General features: G+C 53.6%; 1 protein-coding gene across 3 annotated transcripts in view; it reads right to left on the reverse strand.

Moving 5' to 3' along the window:
* Positions 1-24,205, reverse strand: part of RAP1GAP2 (RAP1 GTPase activating protein 2) — a 217,561-nt gene that overhangs the window by 7,382 nt on the left and 185,974 nt on the right. For all 3 annotated transcript variants that reach the window (XR_001145542.1, XM_012726333.1, XM_012726334.1), the window contains 9 exons: positions 22,574-22,703; positions 20,228-20,383; positions 14,528-14,599; positions 13,944-14,030; positions 12,527-12,661; positions 5,989-6,126; positions 4,442-4,560; positions 583-696; positions 225-342 (listed from right to left, as the gene is read on the reverse strand). Coding sequence is in view for 2 of the 3 variants with exons in the window: in XM_012726333.1 (XP_012581787.1) it covers positions 225-342; positions 583-696; positions 4,442-4,560; positions 5,989-6,126; positions 12,527-12,661; positions 13,944-14,030; positions 14,528-14,599; positions 20,228-20,383; positions 22,574-22,703 (1,069 nt within the window). In the remaining variant the exon portion in view is untranslated. The remainder of the gene's footprint in view (positions 1-224; positions 343-582; positions 697-4,441; positions 4,561-5,988; positions 6,127-12,526; positions 12,662-13,943; positions 14,031-14,527; positions 14,600-20,227; positions 20,384-22,573; positions 22,704-24,205) is intronic.

A 24,205-nucleotide genomic window follows, 5' to 3' on the forward strand; every position in this document is an offset into this window, starting at 1 on the left:
GCTGCCCCCATGCCTCCCCAGAGGAGACCCCGCCCCCCTCACCACTGCTCCCAGAGGGTAGAGGTGGCTGGCTGGGACATCTCCTGTTTCCAGACGTCTCCTTTTATCTGCAGTCTGGAGTGAGGTTCTGCCCAAGTAGCAACTTAATAATTCACAGAGTAGATGTCTGGCTGGGTCCAGGGTGCACCCTCGGACTGCCCAGAGTAGCTCGGGGCCACACCTACCCCGCTGTCACACTCCTCCACGGCCTCGCCCTCCCCTGCCGTGCTGCTGAAGCTGCTGGTGCTGGAGGAGGAGCGGGAGATGTTGGCTCGGCCATTCTCCTTCAGCTTGATGAAGGGCCTGCAGGGACCGGGAAGCAAGGCAGGCCCTGGTCACTCCTGGAGACCCGCAGGCCCTCCCCAGGACCTAGAATAGTACAGGCCTGGCAGAGATCCAAGCTTCCCCCCAGGAGCCCCACAAACCCTTATCTGCAGAGAGTTCCTGGAGCAAGAGATGCCCCTCTCACTTTGCCCAGAACAGCGAGCGGAGTTCAGAGCCCCAAGCAGTTCACATCAGCCTCTCCCACCCTCACTCTCTTACTTCTCCTTGTTGGGGCAGATTTCTGGAGAGCTGGGATTGGACGAGGTCTCGGACTTTATCTCCTGAGAAGAATGCCCGCCGTCCGGGGTCTTAGGGTTGCTGGATGCACTGTCACTGAGGAAATGGGGGTGAAGAAGAGTGAGGCCGAAGACAGCACCCAAGCCCCACCCCGCCCCCAGGCCAGAGGCAGGGCGGGGTTCTGTGGGTCACAGGGAGTCCTGCCACAGGACCTCAGCTCCCCACCAAACCTCCCTTCAGGGATGGTGGCAAATGACAGGGTTTTCTGCCCCATCAGGGCTACTCCAGGCTCCTGGGTGGGAGTTGAGAGCTGCCAAACTAGAGTCCTGGCTTGATGCCCTGAGCCCAAGTGCCCCTCACCCACCCGGCATGTGCCTGGCAGTGCTCTAAGTCAAGAGCTGAGCACAGAGGGACTGAAACAGTGGCTGGCACACTACCACACAGCAGGGACACCCCAATCCATGTGGATGGGTGCAGGCAGGCCACTGCCCTGCACCCCGTGGACACCCTTCTATAGACTACAAAAGCAGCTCCCTGGAACAGCGTGAGGAGTGACGGGCACTGGCAATAGGGTTCTCTCAGCCCAGGACCTGAGTCCATTTCTCCTGCAGTTTAAAAAGATCACACACCAAGTTGGCCAGCTATGTGCCCTGTGGCAGCAGAGCAGGGGAGGACATGATGGCCTCGGACTCAGTGCGTTTTTATTTTTTCTAGAGAGAAAAACCCATATACAATTCATGCATTTAAAGTACACAATTCATTGACTTTAGGTGCTCAGAGTTGTGAAACCATCACTACCAAACTGCAGAACATTTCTTCCATCTGAACCCTCACGGCCCTCTGCTCCCTCCTCTCAGACCCTGGTGACCGCTGACCTCCTCTGTGTCTGAATTTGCCTGTTCTGGACATTTCGTGGAAATGGAACCAAACGATATGCTGTATCTTTAGTGGCTGGCTGCTCTCACTTAGCATAATCTTTTTGAGGTTGATAAATATTGTAGCATATAACAGTATTTTTAAAAATACTTTTTTAAAAATATTTTTTAATATTTAAAAAAAAATTTAATATTTTTTAAAAATATTTTTTTAATACTTTTTATTGTTAAATACTCCTCCAGCTTACGATAACGCCACATTTTATGTGCCCACTCATTAAGGGACGGTCACACAGGCTGTGTCCACTTCAGGCTATTCTGAGTAACGCTGCCATGAGCATCTGGAAGCTAGTTTTTATGTGGACAGCCGTATTTCTTTTCTCTCAGATATATACCCGGGGTGGACTCACTAGGCCATATGGTGACTATGCATCACCCTCAGAAGAACTAACCAGCTTTTTCTACCACAGCTGTACTGGTTTACATTCCTGTCAGAGATAAAAGACTTCCCCTTTCTTCATATCCTTGCCAACACTTGTGAGTATCTGTCTTTTTTATTCAGCTATCAAAAAAGATAAACTCATGCCATTTGCAGCAACATGTGTGGAGCTGGAAGGGAAATGAGTGAGTCGGACGGAGAAGGGGAATATCGCATGGTCTCTCTTCCAGGAGGAATATAAGGAAACTGAACAAAGGGTCGGAAAAGAGTAATAATAAAGAGACAAAACTTGCAAGTTGATCACAGACCTTATAGCAGGGGAGAGGGAAAGAGAGGGGGTCAAAAAGGGGAGGAAGAGCCCAAGGGACTAGGGTGAGGGTTCACAGGTGATGCGATGGGGAAGAACTAAGGGGATTACACCTGAGGGGAGTAATCAACCATTGCACAAAATAAAGTTTAATCAACACAAAAATTAAAAATAAAAATTTAAAATGTCTTTTTAATTACTCCCTCCTACTGGCGCCAAGTCTCTCAGCGCCCTCTAGTGAAGTCCCTCACGACCCCTCCTCTCGTCTGAGGCCCCAGCCTCCCCAAGTCCTCCCCATGTACCCCTCATTCCCAGTCTTCATCACTGGCTCTCCTTTCCCCACTTGGCCTCAGTCACAGGAGCTCCCCAGGACTCCACACACACCCCGATACCCCGTCCATAGAGTCATCCTCAAACATTCTCTGTGCCCGGGTAAACCCCCACTCTCCTTCTCCAGCCAAGTCCCCTTTCCTATGCTCAACACCTGTGAGTCTGACCACGGAGGATTCTGGACTTCTCTACTGGGAGGGTCCCAAGGACTCACTCACATGTGCAGGTTCCAAACAGAGCTTTCCCTCCTCCATACACCTTTCACCCCGCTGCCTGCCCACGCTCAGGGGGCTGCTACCTGCAGGACGTTGGGCAGGCAGGTGGGAATGTGGAAGTTGGCCTGAATGCCTCCCTCAGATGCACAAGCTTCTGAAGGTAGAGATGTGTCTCCTGAAGCTGTTGTCTGAGCCCATAGCAGCCACCCAAGAAATGCTGCTGGCTGAATTAAACAACAAATGGGCTCACTGGTTAAAGGAGTAGAAACACTACCACCAAGAATAGGCTACGTATGATGTCAGATGAGCGCTCCTTCTAAAAAGAACATTCTAGAAGTCCAAAGGAAGGCTCAATGAGCTCTGCCTAGGAGAATGTCCCCATATCAGAGGACATTGAATGAGCAATGGAAAAGGAGGCCAAAGAAAAGATGCCAAGCAATGTTTCTAGTCAAAAATACAAGAAAAATTGGGCCCTCCCTGGTGGCTCAATGGGTTAGGATGCAGCACTGCAAGCCAGCCCCAGCTGCTTCAGTGCGAGTTCAATCCTTGACCCGGAGGTGGTCCACATGGCGCAGCAGACCTCTCCTGACCCACCCGCTGTCCCCGTCAGCAGTGTACTTCCTCAATCTGCCTGTTCTGCTCACCACTCTGGTCCTGGTGAATCCTCTCACCACTCCATTACCTTTGGCTTGTACCCCAGTTCTAAATGCATAAATAAATAAATCTTTAGAACTCTCCTGCACTGCTGGTGGGAATGTAAACTAGTACAACCACTACGGAAAACTGTTTGGAGGTTCCTCAAACTGCTAAACATAGAGCTTCCCTACGACCCAGACATCCCACTCCTAGGTATCTACCCAAAAGACACAAAAACACTGATTGAAAAAGATACCTGCACCCCATGTTTATTGCTGCTTTATTTACAATTGGAAAAACATGGAAGCAGCCCAAATGCCCAAAAGTAGATGACTGGATTAGAAAGATGTGGTACATATATACAATGGAATATTACTCAGCAACCAAAAAAGAGAAACACATGTCTTTTGCAGCAACTTGGATGGAGCTGGAAAAGATCATGCTTAGCGAGATAAGCCAGAAAGAGAAAGAAAAATACCGGATGGTTTCACTCATAGCAGGAGTATAATGGACCAGGCAAGAAATAACAAGAATAATGAACAACCATATACCAGAGACATTTTGCAGGGGTGGAGTGGGGAATGGGATCAAAAACGATGGTGGTGGGGGGGGAAGTGCACGGGACTATGGTGATGGCACACGGGTGACTTGGTGATGGGAAATCCGCGGGGATTACAATTGAAATGGGAAAAAAAAGTGTACAAAATGATGTAAAAATAAACTGTTATACAATTTTTTAAAACTTATCTTAAACAAACAAACAAACAAATAAATAAATAAATCTTTAAAGAAAAATGACTTTGGAAAGTCCAACCCAGAGACTGGCCAAATCTGCCTCAGTGGATAAAGGGCTGCGTAACGGGAGATTCAGGCGCAGTGATGAGCAGAATGAAAGGGAAGCCATCTCCTGAAACTGCACAGGGCCTACCCAAGGCGGGGTGGGGGGTGGTGGGGGAAACGGCAGGCATCTGCTGATGGGGGCCAAACAGGGAGCTGACAAACCCACATTTGCACTAGAAAGTGGGGCCCCGACAGTTACCAGCGTGTCCGGCTGTCCCCTTGGGCTTCAGAGCCTGTGTGCAGACGGGGGAAGAGGCCCGACCGCCGCTTGATGGGGCTCCGAGACTGGTTCTTCGCTGTTGCCACCGCCACTGGAGGCTGCGGATGAAGCCACCAAACTGAGTGTTCTCACCTGAACGCAGATCTCCTTCCCCTTGTCCCCTTGTGGTCTGCACAGGGCTTCTGCAATCACCCAATGGGTCTGGAAGAGACCCCACAAAATAGCAAGACAGTAGGAAGACAGGGGCCTACAGGAACTGCAATGGAGAGACTCTGTGTTCCTGTGTTCTTCAGCCAAAGCTTATGGCCCCAGGTAATAACAAACCAGACTGTTACTCAATTCAAAAAATAAGTAAACAAAGGGTGGGGTGGGGCGGTGGAGTTGGGTGGGGCCTAGCTATGTGGTCCCTCACTTGTGCAGCAGACCAGACCCCAGCTCTTTCCCTGGGAGCTGCACTCACACTGGCGAGCAACAGAGAATGGGTCAGAGAGACCTACACTCGGTTCCTGCTCTTTCGCTTAACGGGTTGAACTTGATCAAGTCAGTTAAAATCTCTGGGCCTGCTTTTCCCCCAATGTGAAGAGGAAAACACACCAGCAGTTACCCTCAGAAAGCTGTTAGAGCAACCACAAGATTATGTCTGTGACATTTGGTGGTGGGTGTGGTGGGAAACATCAAGTTACTGAGGTAAGAAATAGTCACCGGAATGCTATAGTGTCATAACTAATGCAAACAAGTGCTATTAAGACTTTTTTAAAAGGAATTATTATACTGCAAAATGTCAGCTGAAAGTGCTCAATGCTCAGTCCTTTAAGAATCCTACTTGCGCCCTCCCTGGTGATGCAATGGGTTAAAGCACAGCACTATGAAGACATTGCAGCCCCTGAAACATGAGTTCAATCCCTCCCCAGGGAGCTGACCCACATGGCGCAGCAGACCTCTCCTGTCTGGCCCCCTGCTCCCTCAGCAGTGTACTTCATCAGTCTGCCTGTTGTGCTCCCCACTCTGTCTCTGGTGAATCCTCTCACCTCCCCCTCCACACCTCTGGCCTGTACACGTTTTGTATGTAAATCTTCTTAAAAAATAAAAATAAAAACCCTACTTGCTAAAAATATTGCCCTTGAGAACATCTCAGAATGACACATATAGTGATGCAGTAGCACATTTATGCCATTAAGAATTCTTTACATTAAATTCTGTCTGCTGGGGACAAAAAGATAAAGCCCATGAATTACTGAGCTCAGGCAGCGACTGCTATTACTGGGCACAAGACAAGGGCCAGCACCCCTCACTGTCACGGTCCCAAGGACCTGGGAAGAGATGGGTACCCTATGTCTACTTTGCAGGGTTGACCCAAAGGCGGAGGCCCCGTTGAGGAACTCACAGGACAGGACAGCAGGAGAGATGGGGTCACCTCTAGGGCTGCCAGGGAGTGGGGCGCCCACGGAGCTAGAATGGCGGCCCCCTTGTTATCCGACACGCCGGTCTAGCTGCCTGGGGACCCCCGCGCTGCACAGGGCACTCACTGAGAAGGTAGCCTTGGTGACCTCCACGCTGTTGTGGGAGATGCCCCCGCTGAGGCTGCCAGGGATGCTCCCGCCGTGCTGCTTCTTCTGGCTGCTCACCATGGTCTCCATGGAGTGACTGCGCACGCGGATGGCCCTCTGCGGACACAGGTGACAGGGGCCTGAGGGCTGCAGCCTGGCCCCGCCCCCACTGACCACACCCTCTTGGTGGTGCCCACGCACACGACACTCACGTGCACACACAGTCACGCGCACACGCACCACACTACCATCACCAGCTTGCAGGGTCTTCACATCTTTGTCTCATGGTCTGGGCATGGGTGGCTGCTGCAGGGAGGACACCAGCCAGCACTTAGCACTCCCGAGAGGTCAGTGCCCCAACTCCTTCCAGCTCAGAGGTCGTTTTCCCAAGTTTACAGTTCAGGAAAGCGAAGCTAGGGCAGCACCCTGACCTGTGTGACGCTGGCCTAGTGGACAACCTCTCTGAGCTGCTGCTGCCTCGTCTGGGAAACGGGAACAATATGCTACACACGGAAAGACGGGGTGTGGGGGAGTCAGTCATGTGCCTGTGCCCTGTTTGACTCCTTTTTTCCAGGAAACAACAGCCCTCTGCCCCTGACACGGGCTGTCCCTCCTGCGGCATGCTGCGTGCTCCATGCAACCTGGACAGCTCTGCCCGGGGACCCCGCGGGGAGCTCTTACCGACCCCTCACCCAGGAGCTGCCCCCACACTTAGGACGCTGAGAGCCCTGCCAGTACCAGCCGGCCTGCACAGCTGCTGAAATAGGAGACATGGGCGCGGCCCCACGGGCTCAGAGCAGCTCAGCTCAACAAACAGCCAGGGGCACATTGGCAAACAGTCAAGTGTCCAGGAGGGGACAACCAGGAAGGCCAGGCACCCGTCACAGGGGGTGCACGGATGAGAAGAGCTGAAGGAAGATGCTGAGCCCAACACCCACACACAGGGCCGTGGGCGGGAGGGACCACCCTGCAGGGTGCTCTGTGGCCCATGCGCCCTGACGAGTGACCCTAGAGAGGCAGGTCCCACCACACCAGGAGGGGTGAGGGGGTGGCAATTTCCTGACAAGGGCCACATGTATGACGTGCTCTGGGTCAGGAGACCCCAAAGGTGACACGAGAATTCCAGGAAGGGAAGTTTCTCTCAGCCACCCCCAAGCCCTTGTATCTCATCCCTCTGATCATTCCTGTGGTCACCCAGCAACATGTCCAGGCAGCGGTGCTGTTCTGGATGTACACCGCAAATGCTGGGGTCAGGCTGCCAGGATCTCCAGCTGAGCGCTCTCTGCCTGCACCTGTAGCTCAGGTCAAGGTTACTAAGCTTCTCTGAGCAAAATGGGCAGAGGGTATCTGTGCGAATACAGGAGAAGCTGTAGGGAGCTGAGAGACCTCACACGCCCATGCACAGGGGGCCTCACGAGGAGGACGGAGCTCCCTTCCCGCCCAGAAGCATCCAGGGACGAGCTCAAGCTCCTTCCACAGCAAGGTGGTCCCTAGAAATCAGCAAGAGTGCTGCTCCCGGCCCAAAGGAAGCGCCACAGGCCAGCAGTTCTCCAAGCTGGAATGGAGAAGGACTGCCTGCCTTCTTTTCCTTCCCAAAATGAGAGGCCGGCTCGGGAAGGAGACCATTTGCAAAGATGACTCATCTGGACATGAGGTCCTCTTGTGAGGGAGGCACAGAGCCCACTGGCAGCCCCCCTCACCCACCACCCAGTGACCCGGTCTCTCCCATTGGGAGACCTTGAGGAGCATCATCTCTAGAACACAAAACAGGTGTCAGGTGTCACCCTAGCAACAGTGTCCTGGAACGTGGTGGAAGCGGCCGGCATCACTCCACCATGTAGCCTTTGGAAAATCGAGAGAAGGAAAGGGGTGCTCTGCTCTGAGGGGTCCTCTGGGGAACCTGCCACAGTTAGGGAACGATGAGTTTCCCTAAAGCAGTCCAGCACCCAAGAATCTCACACCAGGTTCTGCTGGCCTGTGCCGCCACCACTGTCCTCGTGAGCAGCGATGTGCCCACTTGTCATTCACGTTCTGGCAAAAAGCTGCATTGATGGCGCCTGGTCTACTGTGTGCCAGACAATGGTGAAAGGACAGGAGGGCCATGGCGGCCAGAGGGGGCCTCAGGCCAGGCAGGCCGCCTGGCGTCGCCCACGCAGCGCCTCACAGCCAGGTCCGTCAGCCCTCCCCTTGCCTTCTCAGGGACGAGCCACCGGCTGTGTCCAAAGCCCCTGTGTGGAAGCCCGTTCTTGGGCTCCACGCGCGAGCTGCAGTCTCGCTGTTTCTCGGCCCGAGTCTTCCAACGGTCTGTTTTCTCCTCACACAGCTCTCCCTAGCTGTCCCCAGAGTCCACTCTCCTTCCAGTTCATTATCTCTGGACCCATCGCTGTCCTCCGCCAGCGTCATTTCCAAACCGTCGGGACACTTTTAATTTTCTCTTTAGGGGCTGAGAAGGGAGGGGTGGTGTCCTTTTCTCCGTTATCTGCCTCTGTCATAACACTTCAGCGGGCATTTTAACACCCAGTAGCTCCAAGGAGGAAGCAAGTAAACCTCACTTCCAGACAAGGGGGTTTTGTGAGTTGTTTCAATCTAACAAATGCAGCTGACGGGACGCAGAGCACAGAGGCAGCCAGAGGGGCCGCTTATCCCGACTGGGCCCTCTGGGAGAGACACTCGTTACCAGCCTGCTGAGATGGCCCCGAGCAGGAAGTTCTCTGAGTTCCGGAAAGGGGTCTTCTGTCCCGCTAGCGATGTAGATCAAGGATGGGAGCTGATGGAGATGGAAACCTTTCCTCTACCTCTCCTCTCCCACAGAACACAACTTCCACCCAAGAGCTCCCAGCTCCCAGCCTGAGGGTACTTTGCTGAGGACACTACGTGGTGCGCCTCTCTGGCCACTAGGGGGCAGCACAGCCCAGCCCATTAACTGTCACAGGCTTCAAAGGCAGGGACAGGGTCCCCCTGTGGTCTGCCTGGGTTCTGCCTTCTCCCTAGTCCTCCAACATCCCTCCTGAACCATGAGGTCGATGGAGGGTTGGGCTAGCTCAGTGTTGCTCAAAATGTGGCTTTACATACCTCTCATCACGTTTTTGTTTCATTAGGCCAGTAAAAACTTCATCAATGGCCCTCCCTGGTGGCGCAGCGGGTTAAAGCACAGCACTGGGAATCTGAAGCCACTTCCGTATGAGTTCGATTCCCACCTGCCGCCTGCCCCGGAGGAGACCACATGGCGAGCCAGACCTCTCCTGACCTGCCCACTGCTCCCCTCAGCAGTGTACTTCGTCGATCTGCCTGTTCTGCTCCCCACTCTGTCTCTGGTGAAGCCTCTCACCGCCCCTGAGCCTCTGGCCTGTACCCCAGTTCTGTATGAATAAATAAATAAATCTTTAAAAAAAAAAAAACAACTTCATCAACCGCTGTCGTGGCTGACAGTGGTGCTAGAGAACAATAGTCTCAAGACCAGTAGTTTGCAAAGGTGAATCTCTTACAGCTTCTTTACAAGGAATATTATTCTTGCAAGACACCAGGAAATCATCCACAGACCCCCAACACCAGTGACCCCATGGACCTGTCCCATGGAAATGCCTTTTCATGGTAAATTTCCCTGTAACAGTTGGGCCTCTGATTGGAAATCTCTATTTTTTTTTTAAAGATGATCATCTAAGGGAAAAGGCAAACTGTTCAAGTGTTTGTAGAAGGATTTCTGAGGATTTCTCCAGCACCCTGGATGGAGAAACAGATCACCTGGTCTGCTGTCCACGGAAGAAAAGCTTACGTGAGCGCAGGCAGAACTGACCGGGAAGGGAAGAAGAGGTATGCGGCGGGCGGCCGGCGCTGGGCGGCGTGAGCCAGGGCAGGGCCGGGCCAGCTCGTCAGGAGAGGAGGAGGCCACCACACAGGGCGGCAGAGCGACAGTCCCAAGAGGCAAGGGGTGGGTGGCTGAGATGCCTTTCAGCCCTGGGAATTCTCACGCACATTACCCTGCGCCTGGGAGAGAGGAACTTTGACAGGAAGGAAACAAAACATGCAACTTTTCTTCCTGGAATCATTTCACACGTCACTTCTTTTGAGACAGAGCCCGTGGGGGTCTGGATGAAGAACGCCAATAATTCCCACACCGCGGCAGCACCGAAGCTGCCCGTGAATAAATACCAACAGTGGAGCTGGTATCTGGAGCTGGGTGAGACACGGCCAATCCCAGAAGCTCCCAGGCCCCGGGGCTCTGTGCTACGAGGCTGGCCTAGCCGGGGGCTGGCCTCCCAGCTTGGGGACGCCAGGGCTGTGATGGCAGGCACAGGGCAAAAAGGCCCAGGACGGAGAAGAAAATCGATGTCATTGTGAGAGATCTGAGAACTGACCATCCCCTCCTGCAACCCACAGTGATGCTCTGGAGCCAGGTCTGGCAGAGGAATGCAGAAGCGGATCCCACTCAACTTTCTCCTGCAAGGATTTAAGTTTGAAATGAATTCCCCAGATTGATGGCTCAAAGCGTAATGATAAAGCCTGGAAGTCTCCTCTTCAGACACCCCTTTAGTCAGGCCCACGGGAGTCAAAGCAGACCCATTGTGGCCAGCAGCAAGGGGCTGGCCTGTGGCCTTGGGCCACTGCATTAGAGCTGCAACCTGTGTGTAGCTGCAGGGCCATTTTCTTCCTTGAGTACCGTGGGAAGAGCAGACAGCCTACCCGCCTGTCCAGGTTATAAAAAAATATTTGCAACCTGAAAAAACAATAAACACCAAAATACAGAAAGAAACCTGCAGAACTCCAAACGGCCAACGCTTTATCACACCGCTGCAAATTATAGCCTGTGCTAGCTCGTCATCTGCAGCTCATGCACATCACATTTACTGGGGGAGCACTTTGATACACTTGACATGACACCCCACCCGGTATAAGGTTTGTGAGGGCCCCAGCTCGCCTGCTTTCCCCAGGCCCAGCGGGCTTCCCTTTGCCCGCCCCCTCCACCCCGTTCTCTTGTCCCTCACCCTGTCCTCTCGATCTCCCGGTTTCTCCTATTTCACCCTGGCTGCCACTGTCCATCAGGACTGAACAGATGCCCCAGGAATCTCCACCAGTCTGGACAAGCAGCTCGGCGCCCACTTCCACCCTGTGAGGAATCCCAGCAACTGGTCCCCACAAGGGCCAGCAGAGCCATGCCCTGCTCTCTGCGGTCCAGCCTGGCAGCAAGGGACGGACCCCAGGCTTGCCCAGGCCGGACTAGCACGGGTGGAATCTTAATTGAGTGAGAATCCAGGAGGCAGTGTCACGTAGCATTAAGAGCACGGCCTTTGGAATCCGGCAGGCCTGGGTTTGCCTCCCACGTCCACTGGGTCGCTTGGGACAAGTTATGCCATCTCTTTGAGTTGTGTGAGTTTTCTCACATGTACAATTACACCCATACGTATTAAAGTTGGGTATGACTTGTTAAGCCCATAATAACAGCCTTCCTCACAAGGCACAGCAGGCAGCGGTGAGGCCTCCACGGGATGATGTGGATGAAGCTTTCACTTGACACAACAGTCACTGCTACAGCAACATTTACTGAGCGCGCCGTGTCCCAGGCCGCGAGTCCTTTTCCAGGCATTATTTCAATGAATTCTCCCAGCAGCTCCGCAACAGAGGGCCCATTAATCGCCCCCATACTACTGATGACTCTAAGCACCACGCCCAGGATCACAGGGCACTGGGATTCTGACACCGTTAGGCTCAACCCCCACCGCACGCACACAGCCTCCCAGACGAAGCTGTGCAAATCACGGTGCAGTGAATAACTAAGCCCAACGCTGACCTAAGCGTCAGGAAACCTGGGTTTCAAGCAAGGCTCTGCCTCTGTGCAGTTGCACGCTGATCAGCCCCATGGCCCTCTCAGCCAGTCCCCGTGATAACTCCCATTTTTCCAGCGCACCGGATGATAGCCGGCTCGGACCAGAATCAGGTCCCAGGAACCGTCAGTCGCTCAGTACGCACATGTGGATGGTCTTCCCTACCCTGTGCTGGTGAAGCAGCCGTCCTACCTGCCAGGCATGGGAAGTTCACTTCCTTTGGCAGTTCATTCCGGTTAGAAATTTCTTCCCTCAGAGAAGTCCACAGGGACTTGTCTGCAACTCCATCTGACAGGGCCTGGCCAGCTGGGAAGAATCCTTGGCAGTGTCCCACACTGGCTGCCGGACACCCTACGGCTGTGTCCTTGCTCCTAACTCCCCACCCTGGATCCGACGACAGGAAGAAGCAGAGGAGAGCCAAGCTGGCTGGTACCAGCTCTTCTCCTGTTTCAAACTCCTTCCCTGCCCCTGCTTGTCAGACCCCCGGGCCGGGGGGAGATGATCCAGATGAAGGCAGGATGCTGGAGACACTGTTGGCCGCTCACACCGCCGCATGCCCCTGCCCTCTGCAAACGCCTGCCCTGCCCCGCAGGTCCCGCCACGCCTGCCTGCACTTGCACTCAGCACCAGGGTCACTTCCCCTGTTGGGCCCGCTGCCCCTTCCTGCCACAGCAGGTCCAGCCAGTCTTGCACTGTACCTTAAAAGACTCCAGGAATCCTCCATGACCCCCATTTTCAAGCTTGTCCTCTTCAGGGCCCAGTCCCAGCATGGCTTGTGTGTGGGCATGGAGCTCATCGTGAAGGTTGTCCAGGAGGGCGGCTCTCGTCCGGTCCTAGAAGGGATGCGGTGCAGCTGAAGAGGTGGCACTCGGGCAGAGATGTGCCCTCTCCCCATGGGCCCGACACCAGGCCTGGGGGCGCTATTCAGGCCAACGGCGTCCGGCACTGGCACAGCCCACTCAAGTGCTGCAGTCAGCACTACAGATCTGGGCCTGGCCCCCGACTCGTTTCCTCTTTCTCTTCCCCTTGGGCCATCTCGCCCTCCCGTGACCCCACCCTGCTAATCCCAGGCCAGATCCCTGCCCGCACAGGCTGCCCACTGCCTGCTCTCTCCATCAGAAGTTCACCCCGCCATGGGCACACAGCCTCCAGGGGGCGCCATCACACAGACCAGGACAGGCCCTTCAGCAACGCAGCCTCAGCAGGCCCCACCAGGTCAGCGGGTCCTAACAGAACTCATCTCCCTGTGTCAGCGAAGAGCCACCTAATAGCTCCACTTCCCACACCCTTATAAAGAGGAGTCCACTGAGCGCCTGGCTCCGACCCTGAATCACTCATCCCCTCCTGTGCCAGCAAGCTCTCGCCATCTCTCACAGACTGCTGCAGTGGCTTCTAACTGACCACACTTTCCGCCTTCCTGCTCTTCAATCTATCCTTCTCGCCACTACCAGTGGAATCCTCTACTACTCAAGCCAAACACACCACTCTCCTGCTTTAGTGCTTGAGCTCCTCCTCGTTTCTACCTCAGAGCCCTTCTTAATCTGACCCAACCAATATCCCCAGTTATCTCCCACCATTTCACCCCTTTCTCTCAGGTCAGGTGAACGCTGGAGCAACCTCTTGAGCCAAGCTCTGCTTCTGCTGGGCCTTTGCTCATATGGGTTTCCATGTCTGGAATAACCCTTCTCATACCTTCCTCCTGGCCAGACTCTTCAGGTATCCAGATTCAGTAGCTCACAGGCCACTGCTCCAAGAGGCCTCCCCTGCTCACCTTATTCCTCGCAGGCAGCAGCAGCCCTGTCCTGAGTCACCTCCCTGAGTGGCCTCCACCCCGTGCAGTGATGGCACATACAGCAGCTCAGTCTCTTAGTGCCTCCCCCCAGCCTGTAAGCTCGGTGAGGACAGAAAGCTCACCCCACTTCCCGCTGCACCCCAGAGAAGAGACCAAAGCCTGCACACAGTAGGTATCTGTGAATGGCTCACCAGACCTGAAATTTGGGTGGAGTTTCCACAAGAAGAAAGTTCCTGACTCAAGGCTTAAAGAGGTGCAGATGACCAGCCCCCAAGAGAAGCTAACAGGTGGCAAAAAAAGACCTCAGACCTCCAGAAACTCACCTCCAGCTTTGCAAACTTGTCTGACTTGCAGCAAGCGTTCTCTGCATTGGTGAGCTTGGTGAGCAGAAACTCCCTGAACTCCGGGCCCTGGAACAGACAAGAAGCCCAAGACTCCTAGTCTCAGGTGCTGCTAACGGGGTTCTCATCGCAGTAACAGGGAGGCAGAGTACAGGCCTGAGGAGAACACTGAAAGGTCTCATGTGGACATCCGATCATGGCCTGCCAAGGCCAAGCCCACTTATTAAGATGGAAACAGGCCTCCCCGGCTCTGGAGAACCACCCTCCGCACACCCCGTGACATTTCTACAACAGGTGACTTTTGCCCACAGCTCCCAGGACTGGAGCATGATAAAAACCCCTCTTCTAGCAGAAATGTGCCCTAGAGTCAGACACTGACATGAGGCCCTGTGCTAGGCCACGGTGGCAGTGTAAGGAGAGGTGGGGCGAGACCCAGGTAAGGAGATTCCCTCCCCACCCTACCAAAGCCCTCTCTGGGGTTCCCAGTCCAATTCAGCCCACTCCAAACACTGCCACATGGGCCTGTGAACCTGGGGATGAGCTGCGGAGAGAGCAGGGTTTCCTACCTTCCGGAACACGGGGGGGTTGGGCAGCGGTGGGCCGAAGGCGGGCACGTCTTCCCTCGCCGTGACAGAGACCTGAAACAGAGCCTTGGTGTGGGCCAGGAGGGAAGGGACCAAGCTGAAGCTCACGTTCTGAGCGCTGGCCCCAGGGGAGCCTCACTTCCCACGGCACCCCCTGTTCCACCCCTCCTCCTTCCCAGGATACAAATAAAATGCTCCTGTGAGTCAGCTGTGTCACAGTTCCTAGAAGGGGGGCTGCAGGTGTGGAGTCGGCTGCGTTCCTGGAGGTCAGGAGCAGGCTTGGGGAGATGACAGGCCAGGAGGAGGGGCAGTCCACACCCCCAATTCTAATGCGGCATGGCGCCCAGACAGTTACCTCATTCCCTCATTGACTGAGATGCTAATTCCGTGGAGGTGGCGCAGTGAGAATTAGCCCTGTTTCAGGGATGAGGAAACAGATGCCCAGAGACAAGGAGCACCCCCCAAAGGCACAAGAAGCAGCGGAGAGAACAGTGGACCCTAACCTCCTGGCCCTGCTCTGGTGCTCTATTCCCATGAACATGGGCTCCCCAGACCTGGCCACGCACCAGAATCAATCCAAGTGTTTCAAAATAAATACCAATCGCCTGGGACCCATCTGAAACCTACTGAATCAGAAGCCCTAGGGCGGAGCCAGGGCTCGGTGATTGCCCATCCCTGACTCTTGCGCAGTCAGAGAGGACCAGTGTTGGAGAGCCACGGCCCCAAAGCAGGGTCAGTCAGTCTGGATGAGACCTGAATTCAGAGTGCGAGGGCCCAGACTGGGGATTGGCACTGGGGACGTCCCGGGGCTCTTTGTGGGGGTCTGCCAGACCCGGGACAGGCCCTGCACTCCATCTCTCTATCGGAATGGAGGCACCCTGTTTACCCCTGCTCTCAGTCCACGGGACTGCAGCCGTCTCTGGAGACTGCCCTCTCCCGCTCCCCAGACAGCCTGATGTGAGCTGGGCCTGGCATGCTGCCAGCCTCCCTGGCCTGTGAAATAGGGCAGATGCAGAGTCGGCCAGACCGGGTAAGCGGGCAGCTGGGAGGCAGGCCAAGCAAAGGCCCTGCAGGGTGTGCAGGGCAGGGAGTCAGAGAGAGCTGGTCGATGCAGCTTTCTCTCCCCAAGTTCAAGCCTGTCCACATGGCCCAAACTGCAGTGTCCAGGGACAAGGCATGGTGTGTGTGTGTGTGTGTGTGTGTGTGTGTGTGTGTGTGTGTGTGTGTGTGTCTGACTGACATAATTTCTGGCTGGCTCCAGCTGCCAAACACAGTCCCCCAGCACCACCCAGCATGACCGGTGGTACAAGACAGGAATTCCACCCACAGAGCCAGAATCCGGGGAGGGGGCGGTGGGAAAGCCGCTGAGAGGCTGTTGACTGCAGACACCTGGGAAAAGGCCAGAAGCCAGGCCCCGTTCTCCCCTTTTCAGTGCCACCCCCCCCCCTCTTTCTCAGTCTTGCTTTGGAGTGGTCTGTGCTGACTGGATGAGGGCTTCAGACATGCTCTGAAACCCAACGAGTCTCGCAGCCAGACAGCCCACCGCAGCAGCCATGTCAGAAAGCAGAGGCAGGACCCTTCCTGTGCCCGCCATTCATCCTCTGTTCTCTGTGTCCTCTTTCTAACAAAGCATGTGGGCCTTTGTTGCTCCCTCACTCGGGGACGGTTGGGTTGCTGGGTTGAAAGCAGAAGCTGTCTGAACACTACCCCACCTTCCTGTTTTCTAAATTCAGCAAGCACTTCCCAGCTCAGAGCAGGGCTTAAAAGGAGAAAGGCAGGTGACTCTGGGGAAGAGAATCTTCACGAAAGCGGAAGGAGCCTTGGAGGTGTGAGCAATAAGGACGCACCAGGAGGTGAGGAGTCTCCGAGGCGCCACAGAGCCCCATGTACAAGTGTGGGCTGGACGTCTCAGCAGCACTCAGAAGAGACTCAAAGAGTTGCCCTGGGGTAACAGAAAAGAGGGTACACAGACGGAAGCTCGAGGTCCCTGCATCAGAAGTAGCAGCAGGGTGACCCCAAATAGGGAGAGGAGGGGCTTCACCTCCTAGGAAGGGGACCAGTGACAGCTGGAACATCCTTCCATATGGGGGATGAGGATGACACTCATGGTGAAACAACCACCTGATGTGATGTCCGAGGTACACCCGAGTTGGTGGAACTAAGTTCCCACCTGCACCGAAAGCTCCGGGGAAAAGCTCAGAGGCAGAATGGGAGGGGGGTGCCAGCTGCCCCCCCTTTCTGGGCCCTGTGACCTCTGACCTTAAGTGACTTCGGCTCTTGGCCTCAGTTCCCTCCTGAAAAATAGGATTAGAGAGGCCTGCCTGACCAGGAGCTTCTGAGGACTCGAGGAGTTTGTGCTGCTAAGGACCTGGCAGCGCTCTGGGCATGGGGCAGGCGCCCTGTGGGGGGGACCGCTGTCACCTGTGCTGGTCTCACCTCTCCCTGCTGCACCTCTACAGGATACCTGAGATGATGGCAAGGTCCCCAAACTGCTTCCTAATCCACCACGTACACACACACCATTTCTCAACCCCACGGCATGTCCAGGCCAGAAGGAGCTCAAAGTTCGTCTCATGCAATTTCTTCATTTCAAACATATGGAAACAGAGGCTCAAGAGAAAAGAAACTGGCCCAGATTACCTAGTGGTCAGAGGCAGATCAGGACCAGAAGTCCGGGTTCCTGGACCAGGGCCTCTGGATCTGCACGTTGTCACCCCTATCCACACCCCCCTCCCAGTAGAGCCCCCCCTGGGACACAGTTCGGCCCCTGGGGCAATCCCACCCGCCATTGCCGCGGCCTCTAACTCCCCTGAGGGATCTAACGAGGTCCTCCCTCAGTCTGCTCCTCCCCTGGGTGCTGCTGGGGGTGTGGATGGACAGAATTTTGGGGTCTCCCATGAGCCCCACCCCTCTGGCCATGGTGCCCACCTGGCAGATGGTGCATTCTGGAGAAGGCCCTGCCCTTCTGTGGTCCCTGCTGCTCACACCTCTCTGAGGACAGAGCTTTGCCATGGACCACAGACCGAGTCCGGAAGATGTGGTAAAGACTTCTAGCCTCAAAAGCTAAAGACGGGGTGGTGCCTTTGGGTTTGTGGTTTTTCTTGGTATTTTCCCACTCTGTTAAGCTCTTCACAAAGTAGAGAAGCCACTTACTATAACTCCACTCCTATAAGAACTCAAGGTAAACACTGATCATCAAGGGGCCCTCCCTGCTGGCGCAGTGGGTTAAAGCACAGCACCATGAAGCTGTCCACAACCACTGCAGCACAAGTTCGATCCCTGGGCAAGAAGCTGACGCACATGGCCCAGCAAACCTCTCCTGACCCATCTGCTGCTCCCCTCAGCAGTGTATTTCAGTCAGTCTGCTTGTTCTGCTCCCCACTCTGTCTCTGGTGAATCCTCTCACCTCCCACACCTCTGGCCTGTACCCCAGTTCTTGTATGCATAAATCTTAAAAAAAAAAATAAAAACACTTATCATCCACAAGAGGCCCTGGCCCACCAGCAGGGCTAACAGCAGACCACAGCACCTGACAGCTGGGGCCCTGGGAACCTCCACACAGCAACCACTTCAGGCCCCTCTGGCCGCTGCCTGCCCCTGCTGGGTGTCAAAACAGCCAGTTGGCTTTGGAGCTGCCTACTGGTTAGACTGTGCTCATTGGCTCCGTGTCACCAGAAAGTGCCCCTCCCCAGCACACAGTAGACTAAAAACTAAAGTTGTTTCTACCAACCAACCAAGCAGTTGTTTTAAGTGAACACTCATTTTTGTCAAAGCAGGTGACCCCGTAGCCTTCAAGGAAATGCACAAACCAATTGCCAACTTTCTCCTACTTTGTAGCTAAAAACAATCAGTGCTACAGGGGCTTAGGAACGTGAACAGGAGTGTGCAAAGGAATCGGCGCACCTCAACAGGAGCATTATGGGACTTCCCTCATATTTGGTTGGAAAATTGATGTGAATTTTGCACTTAATGCATCTGGTTTGCATTGATGTAACAATTAAATGACATTTCTTCCACCAAAACCTTTGAGCAAGAGTGATGCTTCAGAGGATGACTGTGGAGCTCACGGCCTCGTAAACGGGGGAATCAGTGCTGGTCTAAGTTATTATGCAGGAGACATTTCCAGGCCTCCTGATTTCCCATTAGCAATAGAGATGCATTTACCTATAAATCAGGGTTCCTAACATTGTGGAGCAGAGAGCCCGCTGAGGAGATGAACTACAGCCTCTCCCCAGAAAATGCACACAGGCACAACACAACAGATCTCATATCTGCCGGGGGGTCAAAGACTATCTCACATCACTTTAAAAACCCTGCCTGACGAGATAATAATAATAATAATAATAATAATGAATAACTATCTACCAGAGACATTTTACGATGATGGAGTGGGGAATGAGATCCAAAATGGTGGGGGAGGGGGAATTGCACTGGACTATGGTGATGGCACACAGGTGATTTGCTGATGGGAAGCCCACGGGGATTACAAATGAGATGGAAAAGGCACAAAATGATGTAAAAATAAACTATTATTTTTTTTTTTAATTAAAAATTTTTTTTCAAGAACAAAAACAAAAAACTAGTACATACTTTTTTTTGGTCTCTGATCTCAACATAAATGGATTTGATTTTAACTTGTTCTTCCAGTCATTTTTAATAAAATGTCCCCAAAAATCCTGCCTGAGCCTCCCTCCCTGAGGTCCCATGCCCCCCAACACCACTATGATACCAGCAGTTGCCCAAGAATTTGGAATTGTTTCTCGTGAGGAAGAAGGGGTGTGAGGGCTCTTGATACAGTGGTTGGAAGTGAGCAGTGACTGGCCCTCCCTGGTGTGCAACAGGTTAGGATGCAGCACCACAAGCTAACAGCAGCCGCTTCAGTGAGAGTTCGATGCCCGGCCCCGGAGGTGACTCACATGGCACAACAGACCTCTCCTGACCCACCCGCTGCTCCCCTCAACAATACACTTCATCAGTCTGCCTATTCTGCTTCCCACTCTGTCTCTTGCCGCTCCTGCACTTCTGGCCTGTACCCTGTATGCATAAATAGATAGATCTTTAAAAATAAATAAATAAAAGAAGTGGTCGGTGAGGCGGCAGAACAAATGGGCTTGTCTGCATTAGTGAGGGTTCCGAGCCAGCCCAACAGACCGCTCACTGGTCAGAAGGCTCAGACCCAGGTGCTCGCAACTCCGTGCCCTCGGCCTCTCCAAATTAACATCACTTGCCCACAACAGTAAAACCAGAGGGGTCCACCCAGTGGCCAAGTTCAAGTAGGGGCCTTGCTCTGCACCTTCTCTCTGCCACCATTTCTTCCTCTGCTTCCACCCTTCCTCCTCTCCCCTCTCCTAATTCTTCTCCACTTATTTTTTCTCTCTCCTCTGGCTCAGCCTTACTCCAGCCAGTGGCATCGCCCAGTTTCAAAGAAGGTGCTGGGCTCCTCAGTCCTCAAGTCAGATGCTGTGGAGCGTGCTGGTGCTCACCCATGAGGCGGCCTCAGAGAGTGCTCTCCCACAAGAGTCTAGCGCCCAAGTCCAGGAGCCCAAGAACTGGAAAATCCATCACACCAAAGCCAAGCGTGCCATCTTGGAGAATGGCCGCGGGGCTACGCAAAGCATTCCCTGACATCACTGCACACGTCAAGTCGGGCCACCACTGGCTGCATCCAGGCGGTCTCCTTACCTTGTAGGATGGCGTCTCAGGGCCTGGGCTCTCCGCCTGCACTACGATGTAAGCATGTAGGAAGTTGGAGGCAATCATGTCTGGGACAAACGGTGTGTTTTCTTCTTGGAAGATGATGGCCACGATGTCATTCCCAATGTGTCTCTTTCTCTGCAGCTAAACAAAGTGTTCCATGGTTATGAGCCAGTTAGGAACACCCTGGAAACAGACTAGATCTGTACAGGAAATTCCTCATCTTCTATCTTTATACCTAAACCCTGGAACTCTGAGACCTAACTCTCCAAGGTGGGAAGGGAGGGTTGCCTCAATCTTGAGAAGTCACCAAAAAATGGAAAACATGGAGAAAATGCCTAAGCTGTGAGGAAGAGGTGAACAAGCATTTTATTGAGTTCTAGAGCATGAAAGCTTGACTCAGGACTCACAACAGTGAAAAGGGGAGGCAGGTTTTGTTGAACCTGTAACTGACCCCGGAGAGACAAACACAGGGAAACCACCTGAGAACACAAGGCGACAAGCCAGCAAGTGCTGAACCAGCTGCTGCATACAAAGGGCCTGACAGCTTGGAGGGTAAGAGAAGACCACATAGGCCTGCTGGTAATCTGACAGGGCTTCCTGGAAGGGGAGGCAGGGGAGGGAGGGTTAGAACTGATGAAAATGTGGATGAGCATGAATGAGGAGCGGATCCTTCTATTCCACCGGCGAGCAGACCCTGTGTAGAGAAGCGCAGGCCAACGCAAGTGTCCTAGTGGAAGTCATGGGGATAAAGACATCTAACCCTTGATTCTGTTTCCCAAACTGCACCTGGAGCTTTCACACATGACTTCAAGCAGCAGCGGCCACTGTGTGTGTGTCAGAAACCATGCTGGGCTGTTCAAATGTTAAGGGCTGCTATACACCAAGCCCTGGCCAGGCACTTCCCCACATACCTGTGCCTTTGCCAAGCACCTACTGCACACAGGCCCTGTGTTCTGCATGTACTGAGCACCTGCTATATATCCAGACCATGCTGGGCGCTTCTACACAAACTGTCTCACTTATTCCACACACATCATCCCATTTCTTGGGAAGAGAAAATTAATATTTATTTAGTCCTTGCCAAAAGCCAAGCTCTGTGCCAAGGTATATTTCCCACTTACATAGGTAAGCCTGAAACAGTGCCAGCAAGGAGCAGCCCTGTGCCTCCGGCTAGGACGGGAGGGCCCATGAGGGAACACAGCGTGAACGTGAAAGGTGGAGCTTAAACCTACTCTGATCACAAAAGGAATCCTGCTCCCATTTGTTTCTGGAACATTCAGTCGTTCTTTTAGAGCCAAGTCACAGTCTCATTTGCCAATTTCCTTTTTTCCTAAGAAGCCAGGCACTATGTTTACAATATTACATCTGTGCTCCCACCGCGGTTCCTTGCTCAGAAACAAATGGGTCAGCTGTGGACAAGACCCACCTTCCTTTCTTGTTTTCTGGAGACTGAAAAGGCACAGAGTGGGACGAGGTAAATGGTGCATGGCCCAGCTGCTGGTTTCAGGGCTCTAAGAGAAAGCCAGGCCCTCCTGGGGATGAGCCATCAGAAGCATCCAGTGAAAGGGAGAGCATGAAACCAATGGACACCAAGGGCTCACCCAGGGCTCTGTCTGACAGAAAGTCTGAATTCCTAAATGCGGGCTATGACAGATGAGTGCTTAAGGCTAGAAGTGCTGGTGCAGGGCAGAGTATCTTGTGCAGTAACCAGTTCTACATGATTGGGGCAGGGGACGCGGGGGACAAAAACACTGATGGCCTGAAAGGCAAACAGCTGACAGATCAGAAGCCAGACCTTGTACTGAGCCACCATTCAGAATCTGAAGACATCCCCACAACCAGCTTCGGAGGTCAGTGGTGTTATGCCCACTTGACGGGTGAGGTCAGTGGTGTTATGCCCACTTGACGGGTGAGGAAGATGAGGCCAGAGGTTAACTGGTTTGTCTGCAGTCACATGTACCGTAGAAGCAGAGCTGGCTGCTAGTGGCCATCTGTACCACTCTGTATGAGCGGGGGCCGCCAGGCTCTGCTCCCAATCCTGCCCCCAATCAGTTGACCAATAGTCTTAAACTACCCTGGGATGCCGATTCCCCGAGTCAGAGCAGAATAGCCACGAGCCCTTTCCTGCTCGCCCTACCTCCCACAAGTGGCTGTTGGCGCATGGCCTGGGCCAAACATGATTGAACCAGCCTGGACAAGAACATAGCTGGACAGACTGGCCTCTTGGTTATGAAAACAGGGAGAAGGACGAGGCCCCTAGGTAGTTCAGCCCAGAAGCAGGCTCTCACCTGACACGCCCCAGGCCTCCAGGGCCCTCCCAGACCTGGTTACCTGCTGGGCATCTCCCTCCGTAAATGGCAGCTTTGTGGAGACGTGAAACATGATCTCCCTGTCCCGGAATATTGTGTACACGGATTCCAGCCCCGTCTGCCCATGGATCACATCCAGGCCTCCTCGGAAGCTGTCAGCAAAACAGGGCAGGTGTCAGGGAGAGAAAAAGATGAAAGAGGTGAGGGAAAGAGATGATACAAAATTCCCTAAGGATATGGGAGTAGGAGAATAAGTGAGAAGACTCGGGAGAGTTCGGGCAGCGACTGCAATTCAAGGAAAGCTGGTCGATTTGTTCTTCTGAGCAGACAAGCCCTGGCATTCGAACCACAAATCCATCATTTAAAAGACAAAGCTAGAACCTCCATTTCAACCTCATCTGTGTCTTCTCCACACCACGAGGTTGCACGGGGGCGAGGGTGCTCATCTATTGTCCCGTCAAGCACTGTGCCAGTGGCTCCGTGGGCTGGGAATAAGCCCTGCTCTCTGCAAGGCCGTGTCTGAGTCCTCAGCTCAGAGCCAGGGCAAGTGGGCATACTGTTGCATTGTGGTGAGTCCCACAGAGCATCTGTGGTCAGCCAGAGGTGGTGACAGATGCTTGACATCTACCTAGTTCCCAAGACAGAGACCCACCTGGAAGTACCCAAACAGATCCCTTTGCAGACTATCGCCGACAGACAGGAGAGAAAAGCACTAAGGAGCTGGGTGGGCTTGTGGGAGCTGCTGCTCCGCTTCCTTGATAGAAATGTGGCTGTTACTGTGAGTCATACTCTTCGGTGGGCCGGAGGATGCAGGCTTCTTTAAGAACATGAGGTAACACAGACCTGTTCATGAGTTCCCCTCCTCCCCACTCCCCAGCTAGGTGATACTGTTAGGGGGAAAGGATGTCCTGAACAAACTCTACAGATACAGGTGTTGTGGACTCCACCCCTACTCCAGACACTGAAACTCCAACTCCCGGCGACACAAAAGGGAGGACTGCGAGGACCCGAGGGCAGAGGTAAGCAGCCATTGTGAGACTGTGGGCTATAAAGGCAGATATGCTGAGCTGAGGCTCTCCCCCTTGGCCTCATGGCTGGTGCCTGGTCCTTGGCTCTTGATCAGCTTTCAGTGTACTATTGGGATTCCAAGTCAGCGGAACTGGTAAGATGCACTAGCTAACTTATTTCTCTCTCTCTCTCTCTCTCTCTCTTTCTCTGCGTTGTGCCTTTTCCTTTCCCCTTGTAAATAAACCCATTATTGACCTTTATGTGTGTGTCTGCAGAGCAGTTGAATCTTAAGTGCATGAGTGAGGACCCACAGACAGGCAATCCTGTTCACACTAGGTTGCCCTATAACAATATAAGCCAGGAAATGTGCAGGAAGCACACCAGGCCAGGCGTCAGGCACTCAGGTTCCCGAGCTTCTGCCACTAAGTCACGGCCTGATCTTGGGCAAGTCATGAAATTTCTATAGGTCTCAGTTTCCTCTGTCTATAAAGTAAAGGGATAGGATCACATGACCCCTGGGGTCCTTCCTGGCTTTAAAAGACTTCATCTACTCTATAATGGACCAGGTGAGAAAATAACAAAAATAATGAACAACCATATACCAGAGACATTCTGTGGGGGCAGAGTGGGGAATGGGATCAAAAAC

The sequence above is a fragment of the Condylura cristata genome, unplaced genomic scaffold (assembly GCF_000260355.1).
Source record: "Condylura cristata isolate star-nosed mole 26May11 unplaced genomic scaffold, ConCri1.0 scaffold00017, whole genome shotgun sequence".
Taxonomy (NCBI): domain Eukaryota; kingdom Metazoa; phylum Chordata; class Mammalia; order Eulipotyphla; family Talpidae; genus Condylura; species Condylura cristata.